This window comes from Otolemur garnettii, unplaced genomic scaffold, assembly GCF_000181295.1.
Source record: "Otolemur garnettii isolate 467f Iridium unplaced genomic scaffold, OtoGar3 scaffold00077, whole genome shotgun sequence".
Lineage (NCBI taxonomy): Eukaryota > Metazoa > Chordata > Mammalia > Primates > Galagidae > Otolemur > Otolemur garnettii.
In genome coordinates this window covers 1007349-1021546 of record NW_003852472.1, presented here as the reverse complement: position 1 = coordinate 1021546, position 14198 = coordinate 1007349, and the positions used below count along the sequence as shown (strand labels likewise).

The window sequence follows — 14198 nt, the reverse complement described above, 5'->3', positions numbered from 1 at the left end:
GGGGCTACTCATTTGCTCAGGAAAACAGATACGATAGGCTTGAGTTTCAACAAAGCTCTGGACCCACTCATGGAATTCTTGAGAACAGGAAGGAGACAGATGTTCTGTGTGCCAGTGCCATGCCCCCATCAACAGATCAGTTGGGAGGTCAGTCCTTGCTCTGGTACTGCTCCCCCTTCCCCGGCTCCATCCTAGAACTCTAGGGTCACAGAGCACAGGGCACTGGCGTTCCTGCAACCATGGTTTATTTTGAATGTGCAAAGCTGAGTGCGCAAGTGCAAATCTAACTTAGGAAGATCTGCCAGTGGCCTTGACAGGTGGCTGTTAGGGTGCTTGTGCCCCTCAGCCCAGTCCTTGGGTCTGAAGAGTCTGAGGCACAGGGGGCTCACTGTAGACTCTTCCTCACCTAGAAACCTAGACTATATTGCTAACAGGGAAAGCAGAAATCATGTGGGGCTGGGGGAAGGAGGGTAATAGAAACTGTGCCACCCATTGGGGCTCTTCCTCTTGGGGTGGTGAGCTGACTAGGTCTTGTCAATCAAATCTGTCCTCTGGGCGGTGTGGCTGGTGAAAGAGGCAGGCCAGGGGGCTGGACTTAAAGCCTGTGGCCTGGTAGGAAGGGCCTTCCACCTCTTGCAGGAGGGAGCCAGGATCCCAGAAGAGCCCCAGGGGACACAGAGCCCTGCTGCAGACAGGTCCAGGGAACCCAAACTGGATTAACCACAGCCAGAATTGATGGTAACTTGATCACCATCACAGTTGGGGGGGGGGGTCTCTGCCACCAGGGCTAGAGATCAGGCTGTGAGCAAAGCCCAGGTTGATCACCAGCCTGAGGTGGTGCCCTAGGGGGTTTCTGAGGGGACCCCTTTAGCTTAGTTGGGCCAGGTATCAGAAGCTATCTGGACTTAGGAGGCATGATGTGATTGACACATTTTTTTGAGGGGCCCAAGGAGACCTGGGTCCTCTGGCAGCTGTTGGGCACAGGACAAGGGCATCTTCTAGGGGAGGGGTTCTTTAGGGGAGTCTAAGTCATTAGAAGTAGCTGAGCAAGCAGGGGTGGGGCATGCAACCATCACTGTTGTGGTGGGATGCCTAGGGGTAGGGGTCACTGCCACAAGTCACCAGCCGCTGCTCCGTTGTCATTCTCATGGAACTTGTGCAGGTGGTCGGCGAACCTGTGGGGTATACAACCCTTTCTGAAGCTGAGTATCAAAAGGAAAGAAATGTGTGGGGGGGGATAAGGTGTGATGGGGGTTCAGGGTGGGGGAGGGGAGGACCATAATGGGGGGCATGGTAGGGGACCGAGGAGCAGAAGACATGATGGAGGGGCTTGGGGGTATCACAGAGTGGTGCTAGAGGTCTTAGTATGGGTGGGCCCAGGTGGGTGTCCTTACTTCTTGGCACAGAAGGTGGCGCAGTCCCTCTCCATGCTCTCACTCCACGCGAGCTTGTACAGCACCTGGCCAGGCAGAGACACTGTGAGCTGTCCATTCTGCCTCATGATTACTCCTGTGGCCCACCTGTGGCCTCTGGGCCTGGCCTCCAGAGATATAAAGGGTCTCATGGCCCAGTCCCCAGGCCAGGTGGGCCTTACAGACATTTCACAGGTGGTCAGACAGGCCCAGACACGGATGTACCATCAGTAACGTTGTGGGCAGACCTGCGCAGAGCTGGAGCCCAGGCTAGCCCATAGGGGCTATTGTGACTGTGGCCTGGCTTGGGGTAGAGGTTCTGGAGGCCGTCACCTGCTATGGACATGGCCTGCCCCTCTTCTCCCCACACTTGGTGGACAAGGAGGCAACACTGGGCCCGTGCATGTCCTTTGCCCACTGACCATATGCCCCTCTGCAGTGAAGAGATCAGTGCAAGATGTCCCTTCTCTGTGCAGCCAATCTGCTCATCACACCTGTTCCCTCCTGCCACCAAGAGTGGCCCTTCCTTCCACCAAGCCCTTCAGGACCAGGCCCCCAAATGAGGCCAATCAGGCCTTTCCCACAGAATGAGCTGAGGCCTGTGGAGGTGAGAGGAGTGGCCTAGGGCTGAAGGTGTGGTGTGGGGAGTGGGTGAATGCATTCCTGGCCCACTGGCTGGGACACTCACCAGGAAGACCAAGCAGTGCAGAAACAGCGTGTAGAAGAAGCCGATGGTGCGGGCCATCTTGTTGGAGAGAACCAGGCGCCCCTGGGGAGCAGCAAGGGGTGGGTAAGGAGGTATAGGCTGTGGGGGCTCCCATTCCACCCCTACAGGTGGGAAGGAGGGCTAAGGGAATTCTAAGGAATGGCGTCCCCTGTAGCCCAGTTGCACAAATTACTGCAAATTTGGCTACCAGAGTTGCTGTCCAGGGGTAGGAGGGGTAAAGACACTATCCCAGATCACACAGCCACTCTTGGCAGGGCCTGTGAGGCGTCAGTGGAGTCCCTGAGGCTTCTCTAGCCTGGGTGAGGGAGAGGTGACAAGGTGCCTAGAGACAGATGTTCAGGCCTGTCCCAGGTGGCACAGGCAAGGACTTACCATGCTGAGTGTGGCCTTGTCCCAGGGGCTCAGGCTCAGGTACTTCCTTTGCCGTTCCTGAAGGGGGAGGGATGATGAGGAAAAGACTTCAAAGGGCCCCTGGGGCCCACCCAGAAGGTAGAGGGGGCCCTGCCTGTTCACAGACTGCCCTGCTTTGCTATTCTCGCAGAATCCTAGGCTGCTGGGGCCTTACCCAGTCCCACTCAGCATGACATGCTGGGCTCCCTGGACATCTGTGTGAGCCCCTCTTCCTTTCTGCTGTGGCCCATTCTGCCTGTGGGAAAGTTTTTCTGCAGCCCATGGAGGAGGGAGTTGGGGGCGGTGTCTCATCACCTATCACCTGACCCTGTGAGTGCTTTGCCTGCCTGCTTCCCTAAGTGCACCCCAGGTCAACCTCTTCACTGCTGCACACCCTCAGGCAGCTGTGAGCAGGAGCTCCTGGGTGGGCCTGGACCTCATGGCTGTGGCCATGAGTGAACAGGTGACAGCAGGTGGAGTGGAGAATCAGGGAGGTCAGAGGCAAAGTGAGAGCAAGGGTTTCATTGGCTTCCTTGGCCTGCCCACCCCCCTGCCAGGCTGGGCTCACAAACCCTCTTGCTGAAGGAAGAGAAGGGATCCAGGCGCTCCTCGTACTGGGAGGAGTACCGCAATTCAGTGTCATCGCTGCTGCTGCCCTGCATAGGGAAGGAGGAGGAGAGACCCAGTCAGTCTGGGGCCCAGTAGGAAGGTCCAGCGCATGGAGGAAGGCAGGCTGGCAGGATCACGGTGCAGCCTCAGTTTCCTCATCTGCAAAAGGGAGATGGGAGAGGGAGAACAGATCCCAGAGTTGGGAGAGGGTGCTGGGGTGATGTGAGTATGTCTGGTGCCTTGTGTCACAGGGGCATCAAGTTTTTCCACCAGGGTTGTGTTCTTCCCCTGGCCACATGTGGAGAACTAAGACCCTAATAGGGGTCATAAGGAACAAGAAGGACAGGGCTGAGTCCCAGTGCAGGGAGGTGGGAGCAATCTGCTGGGAGTGTGGGTGGCTGTAGGGGGCAGGCAGGCACCTAGGAGAAGCAGGAGAGCCACCCCAGCAAGCCCCCTGCAGTGACATTGGTCTACAGGGTCTGGGCGCCCTCTGGTGGCTCCAGTACAGCTGCAAAAGGTTTGGAAGGGGCTTGTGGCTGAATGGCTCTACCTGGAGGTCCTGCCACAAGAGTGGACTCCCTACCCTCTTACCCTCCACCCTGTTTCCCCTCAGCTACAGAAAAGATGTCCTTACACCAAGGGCCCCCTTGGAAGCCTGGAGGCTGAGAGAAGCTGCAGACAGGCCTTCCTGGCCCAGAATGCAGTGGATAAATTTCTGTTCCACTCTCTTGATTGGTTTGGGGGGATGTTAGACAAAATCTGGAGGTTTTGCAGAAACAGTCTTTCTCTGTCGCCCAGATACAGTGCAGTGGCATCATCTTAGCTCACAGCAACCTCAAACTCCTGAGCTCAGGTGCATCGTCTTACCACAGCCTCCTGAGAAGCTGGGGCTGCAGGTGCCCACCACAACACCTGGTTAATTCTTTCTATTTTTGGTAGAGATGGAATCTTACCCTCCTCAGCCTGATCATAAACTCCTAAGCTCAAGAAATCCTCCCCCCTTGGCCTTTCAGTGCTAGGATGACAGGCATGAACCACTGTGCCTGTTCCTAAATTCTGTTATTTACAATTTTTTTTGATACCAATTTTCCAGAGTCTGTGCTATATATGCAACATTCAGATCCTGGGGACAGCTGGTAGGTTACCTCCATTTCATAGAGGGGCTGGCTCAGGCTCCTGGGCTGGGGGTCTATGGCCTCTGCCTCTTGCTCTATCTTGCTGGCTGGTTCTGATTTCACTCTGGGGGATTCTCCCAACTTAGGGAGGACAGCTGGCAAGCAGGCAGGGTGTGTGTGTGGGGGGGTTGGATGGCCTTCTGGGGGCCTGGTGCTGCCCAGGATGTTACTGTCCCCAGTGCTCCTGCCTTGAGTGCTCTGACCATCCTTGACCAGCCACTAGGGAGGGCACTCACCCGGCCAGGGTAGCTTTGTAGGAACTTGATCTTCTCAAAGAGCTTGATGTTGTCAGCTCGAAGGCTGTCCAGCTCACTCTGCAGGGCTTGGAGGGTGTGCTGGGCCAGGCGGTTCTCCTGTGGGGATTGGGCAGGGGTCAGGGATAGGCCTTCATACTGGCACAGGTACTGCTCTGTCTACCTGAAGCCCTGGGCCCATGGCCTCCTCCTTGTCCTGCTAGACTCTGCTCACAGCAGCCCCCTCTAGAGAGTTCCCCTTGCCTTCCTGTGGCCCCACCCCAGACAGAAGTCACAGTTCTTAGTTTAAGTTTCTTCATATTTTGGTTTTGGTTACATGTATTATCAGCTTTTAAAAAATTGAGATGTAATCCATATAATATAAATATCATCATTTTAAAGTGTACAATTCAGTCATTTCTAGTCTGTATGTTCTATAACCATCCCCACAACGTAATTCCAGAACGTTTTTATCACTCCAATATGAAAGCCCAAACCTGCCAGCAGTCCCTCCCATTGCCTCCTTCCCATCTCCTGGCAACCACAACTCTACTCTCTGTTTCTATAGATTTGCTTATTGTGGACATTTCATAAACATGGAATCACTATGTAGTTTAATGTTTGCCAGTCTCAGGGCAAAGTAAAATGGAATCTCATTTTTCAATTGATTCAAATGCTTGAATAGGTATCTCCTTCCTAATTTAAGCAGTACAAAAAAAATACCTGGGAATGTGGCATTTTAACCCCCCAATTAAACACGGAGTTGCCACATGATCCAGTAATCCCACTTCTGGGTATATATTCAAACAAGAAAAAAGGGCCATGAAGAGATATTTGAACCCCCATGTTCACAATGGCAGTATTCACTGTAGTTAAAATGTGGAAGCAACCAAGTATCCATTGACAAGTGAATGGATAAACATAGCATGGCAGATATGCAGGATGGAATAATGTTATTCAGCCTTAAAAAGAAAGGACATTCTGGTACATGCTATAACACGGATGAACCGTTAGGACTTAGGCTAAGTGAAATAAGCCAGTCACAAAAAAACAAGTAATACATGATTCCACTTTAGGTGAAGTACTGAAAGTCATCTAATTCATAGAGCCAGAAAGAATGGTGGTTGCTAGGGTTGGGGTGGGAAGTTGGGAATTGTTGCTTAATGGATACAGAGTTTCAGTTTTGCAAGATGAAAAGAGACTTAGAGACAGATGGTGATGATGGTCACACAATAATGTAGATGTAGTTATGACCACTGTCTGGTTAAAGACAACTAAAGATAGTTAAGATAGTAAATTTTATGTTATGTTAATTTATTTTACCACAATTTAAAAACAAATGCTTACTAAAAGGTTTAGATTTTTAAAGCAAAAAAAAAAAAAATCTCCCTCTGCCTATTTAATCTTGAAGACTCTTTTTTTTGAGACAGAGCCTCAAGCTGTCCCCCTGGGTAGAGCGCTATGACATCACAGCTCACAGCAACCTCCAACTCCTGGGCTCAAGTTAGTCTGCTGCCTCTGCCTCCCAAGTAGCTGGGATCACAGGCACCTGCCATAACGCTTGGCTATTTTTTGGTTGCAATCATCATTGTTGTTTGGTGGGCCTGGGCTGGATTCGAACCTGCCACCTAAGGTGTAGCCACTTGAGCCACAGGTGCCGAGCTGAAGGCTCTTTTTTAAAGGGCTGCATGGTATTCCACAGTATGCTGTCCCCAGGAAGAGTGTTCCCTGTCCACTGCCCACACAGGCAGTCCCAAGGGGAAAAGTCTTGTTGGTCCTTCCTGCTCTGGAATCCAGATTATAGAGTACAGAGGGTCCCAGTGCTGTCACTGAGCCAGCACTGGGTCTGGCTTACAACTCCTCGAGGAGTAAAAACTCCCTGGCTCTGTTCCCACTGGGAAAATGGGCAGGAGCGAGAGCCTAAGCTGGCTCTGAATGATGAGGGTGTGGGGTCTAGTGAGTCCCCAAGCCCAGAATGGAGTTGCCTCTAGGTGCTCCTCTGGTCTGTTACCTGGGCACTCTGTACTTCTGGATCCAGTGTCCATGCCCTCTGCACCTGGCCTTGGCATATCCAATACCCTTTACCACTGTTCCTTTTGCTCCTCACCCCCCACTCTAGCTTTTGTTCCCTGGTCTGTCTTCTTGCAGGGGTCACATCCATCCTCAGGCAATGTAGGTGCTGCAGCCGCCATCCATGTGTCAATACCACCCACAAGGCAGGCAGCACCACCTCCATGGTCTACAGGTGCCTCATGGGTGTTGAATGTCAAGGGAACTGGTCATCTGTCCAGACTGGCCCCTTCTTCATAGTACCCCTCTAGAGAGGCCACTAGCAGGGTCTAAGCGTCCTCCCTCTCCCTGACCCACAGAGTTGGACATCCTTATGCTGTTCAACTTTCCAGGGCTTCACAGACCCTCCCCTCCTCTCTCTAGCGCCCCTGCTTCTCCACTCCTCCACCTGATTTAGATGTTCCCCTTGGACAATGGTCACTACTCTCTGGCCTTCTTTTTGGGCTAGCCTACTTTCTTGAAATGGCTGCCTGAGTGATCCTTTTTACCCTGCATTATTGGAGTGTCACTGCCCTACTTAAATCTTTTGTTGAGACCCCTGCTTGCAGAGGGATGCCCACACACCTCAGCCTGGCAGGATGCCACTTGCCTGGAATCTCTGTGTCTTATTTCCTACAACTCCTTTCTCCATCCCTGGAAATACCTGCACTCCCTTTGGCTCATTGGCTCCCATCTCCTTTACCTTGAGGATCTGATTCTTCTTTCACAGTCCAACATGGCACAACCTCATCCTGGAAGCCCTCCCTGACTGCACAGAATAAATCTTATCCCAAGGTGGTGTGTGGTTTCTGCCATACACGCATCTTTCTCTCTTAAGCCTGTCTTTCCCCAGGTCTAAGGAGCTTCGAGGAGAGGACATGACTCACAGCCTCCAGCTCCTGGTTCCGGGCACGGAAGCGCTCCCTCTGGCTGGAGATGATAGAAAGCAATGAATCCACTTGGCCCTCTGGGAGGGTACTGCTGGCTGTTGCTGTGGGTCCTAGCAGGGAGAGGAGAGCAGCTTGAAATGGCAGAAGGCAGAGGCCAGCATGGGGCCCTCAGGTTAGGTGGCCCCAGCCTTGAGGGATTTCTGGCCAAGTGCCATGGGGTAGAGAACATGTGGTATCTGACCCCGCGGTGCTACACCAGTTGGGGAAGGGGTGGGGATAGCCAGGAGAACCTGGGAGGAGTGAAAATGGGATGGTGGACCTGACAGTTGAGGCCTGGGGAGGACTCAGCTTATCCATTTACACTATCAGAGGGCCAGGCCCAGATCCTACACCCCATCCCTCTGTCTTAGATTTGCGACCTCTGCAGATGTCAGCCTTAGCCCCTGATCCCTGGGGAAGCAGAGGGACATACCATATCCTGGCCCAGCAGGATCTAGGTTCTTGGGCTGGACCACCTATTCCCCCCTGCCATTCTGTTCTTCACCACAGAATAGGTTGGGCCCCTCCTCACCATAGAATAGGGCAGTGGCCTCTTTGATGGGCTCTGGGATCTTCTCCAGGCTGTGCTCTGCGGCACCCTGCAGGTGAGAAGAAGCAACTGGGGCTGATGCCTATCCACAGTGAGTGTGGAATACATGTGCATGGAATACAGCCTTTCAGGGTGGCCGTGCAAAATGGTGGGGGGAGGTGGGTGGCCAAGAGTAGGTGGGGTTATCTGGCAATGGGGGCTGGTGGCAGAAGGGCTGGATCTGGGTGCCTATGTGGGCTACCAGAGAAGAGAAGGCTGCGTCTTCATGCCTAAGGCCAGAGTTTAGTAGTAGGCCTCTCCCAAGCCACTGGCCACTTGGGCATTAGACGGCCTTGGTGGCCCTGGCCTGCAGCCAACCTGCTGTGTGACTTGGAGGCTCCACTTCTCTCCCCAAACCCAGTTCCTCATCAACAGAATGAGAAGTGGCCTGGCTTTGTTCCTGCCCAGGGGTCTTAGGGCAGAGGTCCAAGCCCACGTCTGGACCACAGGGTGCTTTGTGCCAGCTTGAGGAAGCCCTGTGGCCTGGTAACCCAAACTGGGGGGAAAGTGGCCTGCATGGAGTGAGCGGGCAAAATACAGTGCTTGTGGGTGACAGCTCCTCTGGATCTTAGAGAGGTGCAAGCTGACCCCAGCTGCCTGAGACATGGCTGGCTTGCCTGGGAGGTTGGGTTTGCTGAGGCTAAAAAGATACTGGGTAGGTAGGTGGTGGGGCCCAAGGGGTTGGGGTGGGCTCACCTCAGCATCTGGCCGCTGGATGGACTGGATGGTGCTGAGATCCTGCTCCAAGCGGGCGATCAGCTCCCTCTGCTCAACTGCTGTGGCCACAGCCTCAGTGACGTGGACCTGTAGCTCTGCACAGCGTCCTGTGGCCAGAAGAAGACATCGCTGTCAGAGGGAGCCTAGTAGGACCCTTGGTGCCCTTCCTTCTGCCTCTCTGACCCATGGCCTGGAAGCAGGACTGCTGGGCACCATAAGAGTGCTGGTGGTTGCCTCCCCACCTTCCATTGCCTGGAAGACCCTGTTAGACCAGCTGGCATAGTCTTAGAGGCACTCTTGGCCCAAACATTTGCTGCATTTGGGAAATCCCCTGGGTAGTATAAGGAGCTCGGGACAGGGATTTGGAAGAAACAGGTACACCTGGCTCCACCCATAACCAGCTGCGTGACCCTGGGCAGCCCCTTCCCCTCTCTAGGCCTCCCTCTGCCTGCATTAAGCAGAGCAAGGCCCCACACTCCTTCTAGGGCTGATGCCCAGGGACAGTGACCAGAGGGACACCAGGAGCAGGAGAGGAGAGATAGGCATAGCAGGCGCATTGGGGGCCACATCTAGGTTGACAGCTGACCAACTTGGTCCAGCTGCAGTGGCAGAGACAGCAGCGGGGTTTGGGGGTCGGGAGTGGTTCCTAGGAGCTCTGTCCTCTATCTGAGTACCAGGGCCGTCTTTACTGCAAATCCAAACGGATTCTGTTTGGAGATGTCTCTGCCCTGTAGAGGGGTGGGAGGTGTGAGGGAAGTTCTGTCAGCCCAGGCCTTTGGGTGCCATAAGTGGTCATTGGCAGGAAGGACAGCAGTGGCCTGGGAGCCGGGCAGCCCCAAGGGTAAGAATTGGCTTAACTTTTGGTGGATTATGTGGCTCTGGGAAGCTGGATCACCCTTTCTGACCAACATTTGTAAAATGGTGACAATAAACCTTGCTCAGGCTGAGCTGTTGGGGGCACAGAGTGGACAACTGAGGCCTGAGGTGAGGCAGACTGCATTGCCACGAGGGGGCACTGTGGCCTCAGAAATGCTCAGAGGATCTAGGCTGCAGGCAGTGCCAGGGACTAGGCCTTTGTGCTCTCCTGGGCAGATTCACCCCACCATAGCATGGCCTGCTGGCCAGCTGTCCATCTAGTCCTGGCTGGACTTGGTGCCTTGGGCCAAGGTGGAGCAGCCTGGCCTCATCCTCACCTGCTACATCTTCCAGCTGCCCATTGCGCACCAAACCCTTATAGTAGTCAGAGACAAGATCCCATTTTATAGATGAAGAACTGAGGCTTTCCGACCTGGGACCAAACCCAAAAGTGTCCATCCCAAGCTCTGTCTAAGCTCATCCACACACAACAGTCTCCAGAAGTTCACTAAGCCCCTCTGCACCTGGCAGGTGGGTGATGTCAGCAGAATTGAGATGGGAAAGGGGGAGGGCTATGCCTGGGTCACCTACAGGGGTGACCTTGACAGGGAGAGGCTCAGAAAGACCACAAATGCCCTGACCCCCCAGGCTTGCAGGACAGGATGGCAGAGTTGGCCACACATGCCTACGAGGGGAGCTGGCTGGAAGCTGTGGCAAGATGCAGGGAAAGGAAACCACCAGAAAGCTAATGGGACCCTGGGTAACATTAACAGAGGTGCAGGGCCTGGACTGAGGGAGGGGACAGGTTCAGTGCAGTCCCTGGGTGTCAACAGGAACAGCATCCCAAGATCAGTGCCAGAACCAATCCTATGGGGTAGGGGGTTGATCCCAAGACCCTGGAGCTTGGCTGGGTCCCAGTAGGGGCCACCACTATATGCTAGGAAGGTGACAAAACCAAGGACAAGTGGAGGGTGCTGAAGAAGGCCGAAATGAGCAGTACCCCCTTTAGGATGAAGGCACAGGGCACAGAAGTACAAGGCTGGGGGGGAAACTATGGAGAGGAGGCTGCTGCCTGACCAGAGTGGGCCTTGTCACTAGATGTATGCACGTGGCATGAAGGTTGGATAAAATACTGGTGAGGTGATCCATTGGACTGCCTGTTTTCTCTGCCAGGAGTCTGTGGCCTCCCTAGTCTTGACCAGAGCTGCCTGTGGGCATGGGGGAGATGACAGGACACCTGGGCCTGCTGCTTTGGGCATGGGCACACGGTCTTATATGAGACATGTGACACTTTTTGCAGGGGCCAGGGCCCTAGGAACAAACTGTCTAGGCTGCCCCAGGCTGGCTGGTCCCCAACCCCATGGCCAGGGCCATTATATTAAGCTGGCCTGGGGGATAGCCATTGCTGCTGCCACAAATGCTCCCAGAAAGTGGGTTGCCACTGAGGAGGCCTCAGGATACAAGCCTGAGTGGTTAAGGGAAGCTGTCCATGGACAGGTAGGTAGCTTGGGGTGATACCAAGGGGTGGCAGTTTGTGTGGGCAGCAGAAGTTGGCAGAGGCTGGGTAAGGCAGGCAGTGGAGGCCCTGCCTTGTGGGGAGGAACCAGCTTCAGAATCAGAGAAGGAGTGGCCAGCAGGGAGGAGGCCCAGAGGGTCAGTGAGGCCTTGGGAGTGAGGCTAAAGTGAAGGCCCTGGTGGGGGCCAGGGTCTGGACACTGTCCTGGAGCTTGGCTGGGTCCCAGTAGGGGCCACCACTCTATGCTAGGAAGGTGACAAGACCAAGAAACTGGCTGTGAGGCTTCCCTGAGAGAGGGGCCTCAGTGACATAGCCTACTTAGAGAAGACATGGGCCACCACCTCTGCCTCTTTCTTATCTGCTGGAGTCCACAACACGCAGACCAAATAATTGGGGTCACATCTCTGGGTGGCCATTTGGTGTCAAGTCTGGAATCTTCTAGAACTGGGCTTGAAAGGTAGCCCTGCTTTGGGAATATCATGACCTTGGGCAAATTCTTCAATCCGCAGCACAGGGCCTGGGGCAAAGCAGTAGAAGGTGCTAGTGAGAATCACATGCCTCATCACTGTATAGAAGCCAGAGGGCGGCCCAGCCTCAGTCTGGCCCCCCCCCCAATGGGGAGGGGGTAGGCAGAAGCGTGGTTTGGTTCAGCTGAGTGAGCAGAACTGGTGGACAGCTATGGGAACATGTGTGGTAGGGCTCAACCTGAGGACCTGAGGCTGGAGACATGGGCTGGAGAGACTTAGGCCCAGGGGTGGTACGAGCCCGGGCAGTGGACAGGGAAGCCCAGAGAAATGGTGGCTGTGTGTGGCCAGAACCTCCTGTGGGGGTTCTTGGCAGGACCTTGAGAAGAGATGTCAGGAAGCAGGGCACCAAGCTGTGAGGGGGAGAGTCTGCTGGGTAGGCCTGGTTGGGGGGGGGTGTCAAGAGAGGGGACCTTGAGCATCTTGGAACATGTGAACCAGAGCATGTGCAGCCAAGAAAGCCGGTAAGGTGGGAGATGCTGTGATCAGATGGGGGTGGGACAGAAAGACTGCCTGTGTGAAGTCCAGCCCCTTCCCCTTAGGAAAGTCTGTGGGACCTTCTGGGAGGATCTGGACTGGCTTCTCAGAGTGTGCATTGGTCAGAGGGGAGATCTCAAAACATATCAAGCCAGGACTTCAGGAGGCTGGGTGCTACCATAAAAGTCAAGGCAATTTGGAATCGGAGGGCAAGGCTTGGGGATGTCACATCCATGGTTTTCCTGGAGGCGGGGGACTTGTTTTATTAAACCAGCCACCCGCAGACTAGGTGGGAGCAGGGGCCTATCAATGCCACCATTTCTCTGCTTAGAGAGTGTAGGCCAGTCCCACACCTATCCCTGTCTGACTCTACACCTATGTGTGTGATCACCCACAGATCATCCTCACCCACTCCCATCCTCAGCCAATCACCACACTCCCCTGCAGCACAAGCTCTTTCATCTCCCACAGCACGCAGGCGTGTTGTCCTGGCAGGAACACACATGCACGCACCCCTTCTCTTGACCCCACCACCCCCTGCAGCAAAACTCTTTGGAGTTGTATATTGATTGCCAAGTGTCCAATCCCTCTCCTCCACCTCCTTAAGCACTTCCCATCAGACTCTGACACCCCCCCTCCCCATACCAACTGTCCTTGCTAAGGTCCCTGATGACCTTTGCACATTACCATGTCCTCATTTCTCAGCTCTCATCTTGGTTGCTGCATTGGCAGCTCTTTTCCAGGTCACTGACCCTCTGGGCCTCCTCCCTGCTGGCCACTCCTTCTCTGATTCTGCAGCTGGTTCCTCCCACCAAGGCACACACTAAACTCTGGTCACTGCTGCTGCACGGGCAGTCCAGAGATACCTCTTCCTTCCTCTCATCCACTCTGGCCACCTTGAATGCCACTGACAAGCCAACAATCCTCCAGTCCACACCTCTCTGTGGACTTACATTCTGCTTGATGTCTAACTAGCGTTCAACCTTAGTTGATCCGAAATTAAGCCTGGCTTCCTGTTCCCCAAGTCTGCCTTTGCCAGGCATGACCCCCTGCTACCCAGCCCCAGGGGGAGCACCTTGGGGCAGTGAGGAGCCTGACCTGGGTCTCTGGGGAGGACTCTCTAACCTTCAGGGATTCAGACCAAACCCCTGGGTACCCTTGCTCTTTTCTCTCAGTCCTTGCACTGAATCCGTCTTAAGTCTCATTTTTGGCTCTGCCTTCAAAATATACCCAGAATCCAATCCCTTTTCACCACTGTCATTGCCTGGCCTAAGTCACAGATGTCTCTCACCCCTGTGATAGCAGTGGCCTCCTCGCTGGCCTCTCTCTTTTTCCTGGGGCCTTGTCCCTAACAGTAGCCAGAGACAGCCTTTTAAAGAGTGACTTCATGGGGGCCTGGGGTGCAGTGGCTGCAAACAGCAGCCTCCGCTGTCAGGAGCACATGCTCTCTGTCCTCAGTATACACAATCTTTTTTGTCTGGATTGGTCTATGGGACCTTGGAATTGCTCTTTCCAATGGATGTTCATATTTCTGACCTCATGTTGTCCCCAATCTAGGCTCAGGGCACCATGGCCAGGGTTTACACTGGCCAAGTTGTCATGTCCACCTGTATCAAGCTACAGAACAAGGAGCATGTGATTGAGGCCCTGTGCAACACCCCCTGGACAAGTGGGGACTGTGCTGCCCCCTCTTACTCATGTCCCCCAGTAAATCCTACTTCCTCTCCAAAAAAAAAAAAAAAAAGTGAGACCAGATCACCCTCTATTCATCTACTCCAACGACTCACACATAGTTCAGTATGGAAGCCGGGGCCCCTACATCAGCCTGCAAGACCCACATTTCCCACCTTCTCCTCCTCTCCTTGACCTCATCACCTCCTGCTCTTCCGTGTGGTCACAGTGCTGCAGTCATGTTGGCTTCGAGGCACATTTGCACCACAGGACCTTTTTTTTTTTTTTTTGAGACAGAGCCTCGAGCTATCCCCCTGGGTAGAGT

The 14198-nt window shown here is 54.1% G+C and overlaps 1 protein-coding gene across 2 annotated transcripts in view; it reads right to left on the bottom strand.

Moving 5' to 3' along the window:
- Window positions 1–228: 228 nt before the first annotated feature.
- CUX1 (cut like homeobox 1) overlaps window positions 229–14198 on the bottom strand; it is a 372158-nt gene continuing 358188 nt past the window's right edge. For both annotated transcript variants that reach the window (XM_023515709.1, XM_023515710.1), the window contains exons 15-23: window positions 8810–8937; window positions 8057–8123; window positions 7483–7595; window positions 4550–4666; window positions 3102–3185; window positions 2512–2568; window positions 2101–2181; window positions 1395–1459; window positions 229–1175 (exon numbers count right to left, since the gene is read on the bottom strand). In XM_023515709.1, the coding sequence (XP_023371477.1) occupies window positions 1106–1175; window positions 1395–1459; window positions 2101–2181; window positions 2512–2568; window positions 3102–3185; window positions 4550–4666; window positions 7483–7595; window positions 8057–8123; window positions 8810–8937 (782 nt within the window). In that variant the 3' untranslated portion in view covers window positions 229–1105. The remainder of the gene's footprint in view (window positions 1176–1394; window positions 1460–2100; window positions 2182–2511; window positions 2569–3101; window positions 3186–4549; window positions 4667–7482; window positions 7596–8056; window positions 8124–8809; window positions 8938–14198) is intronic.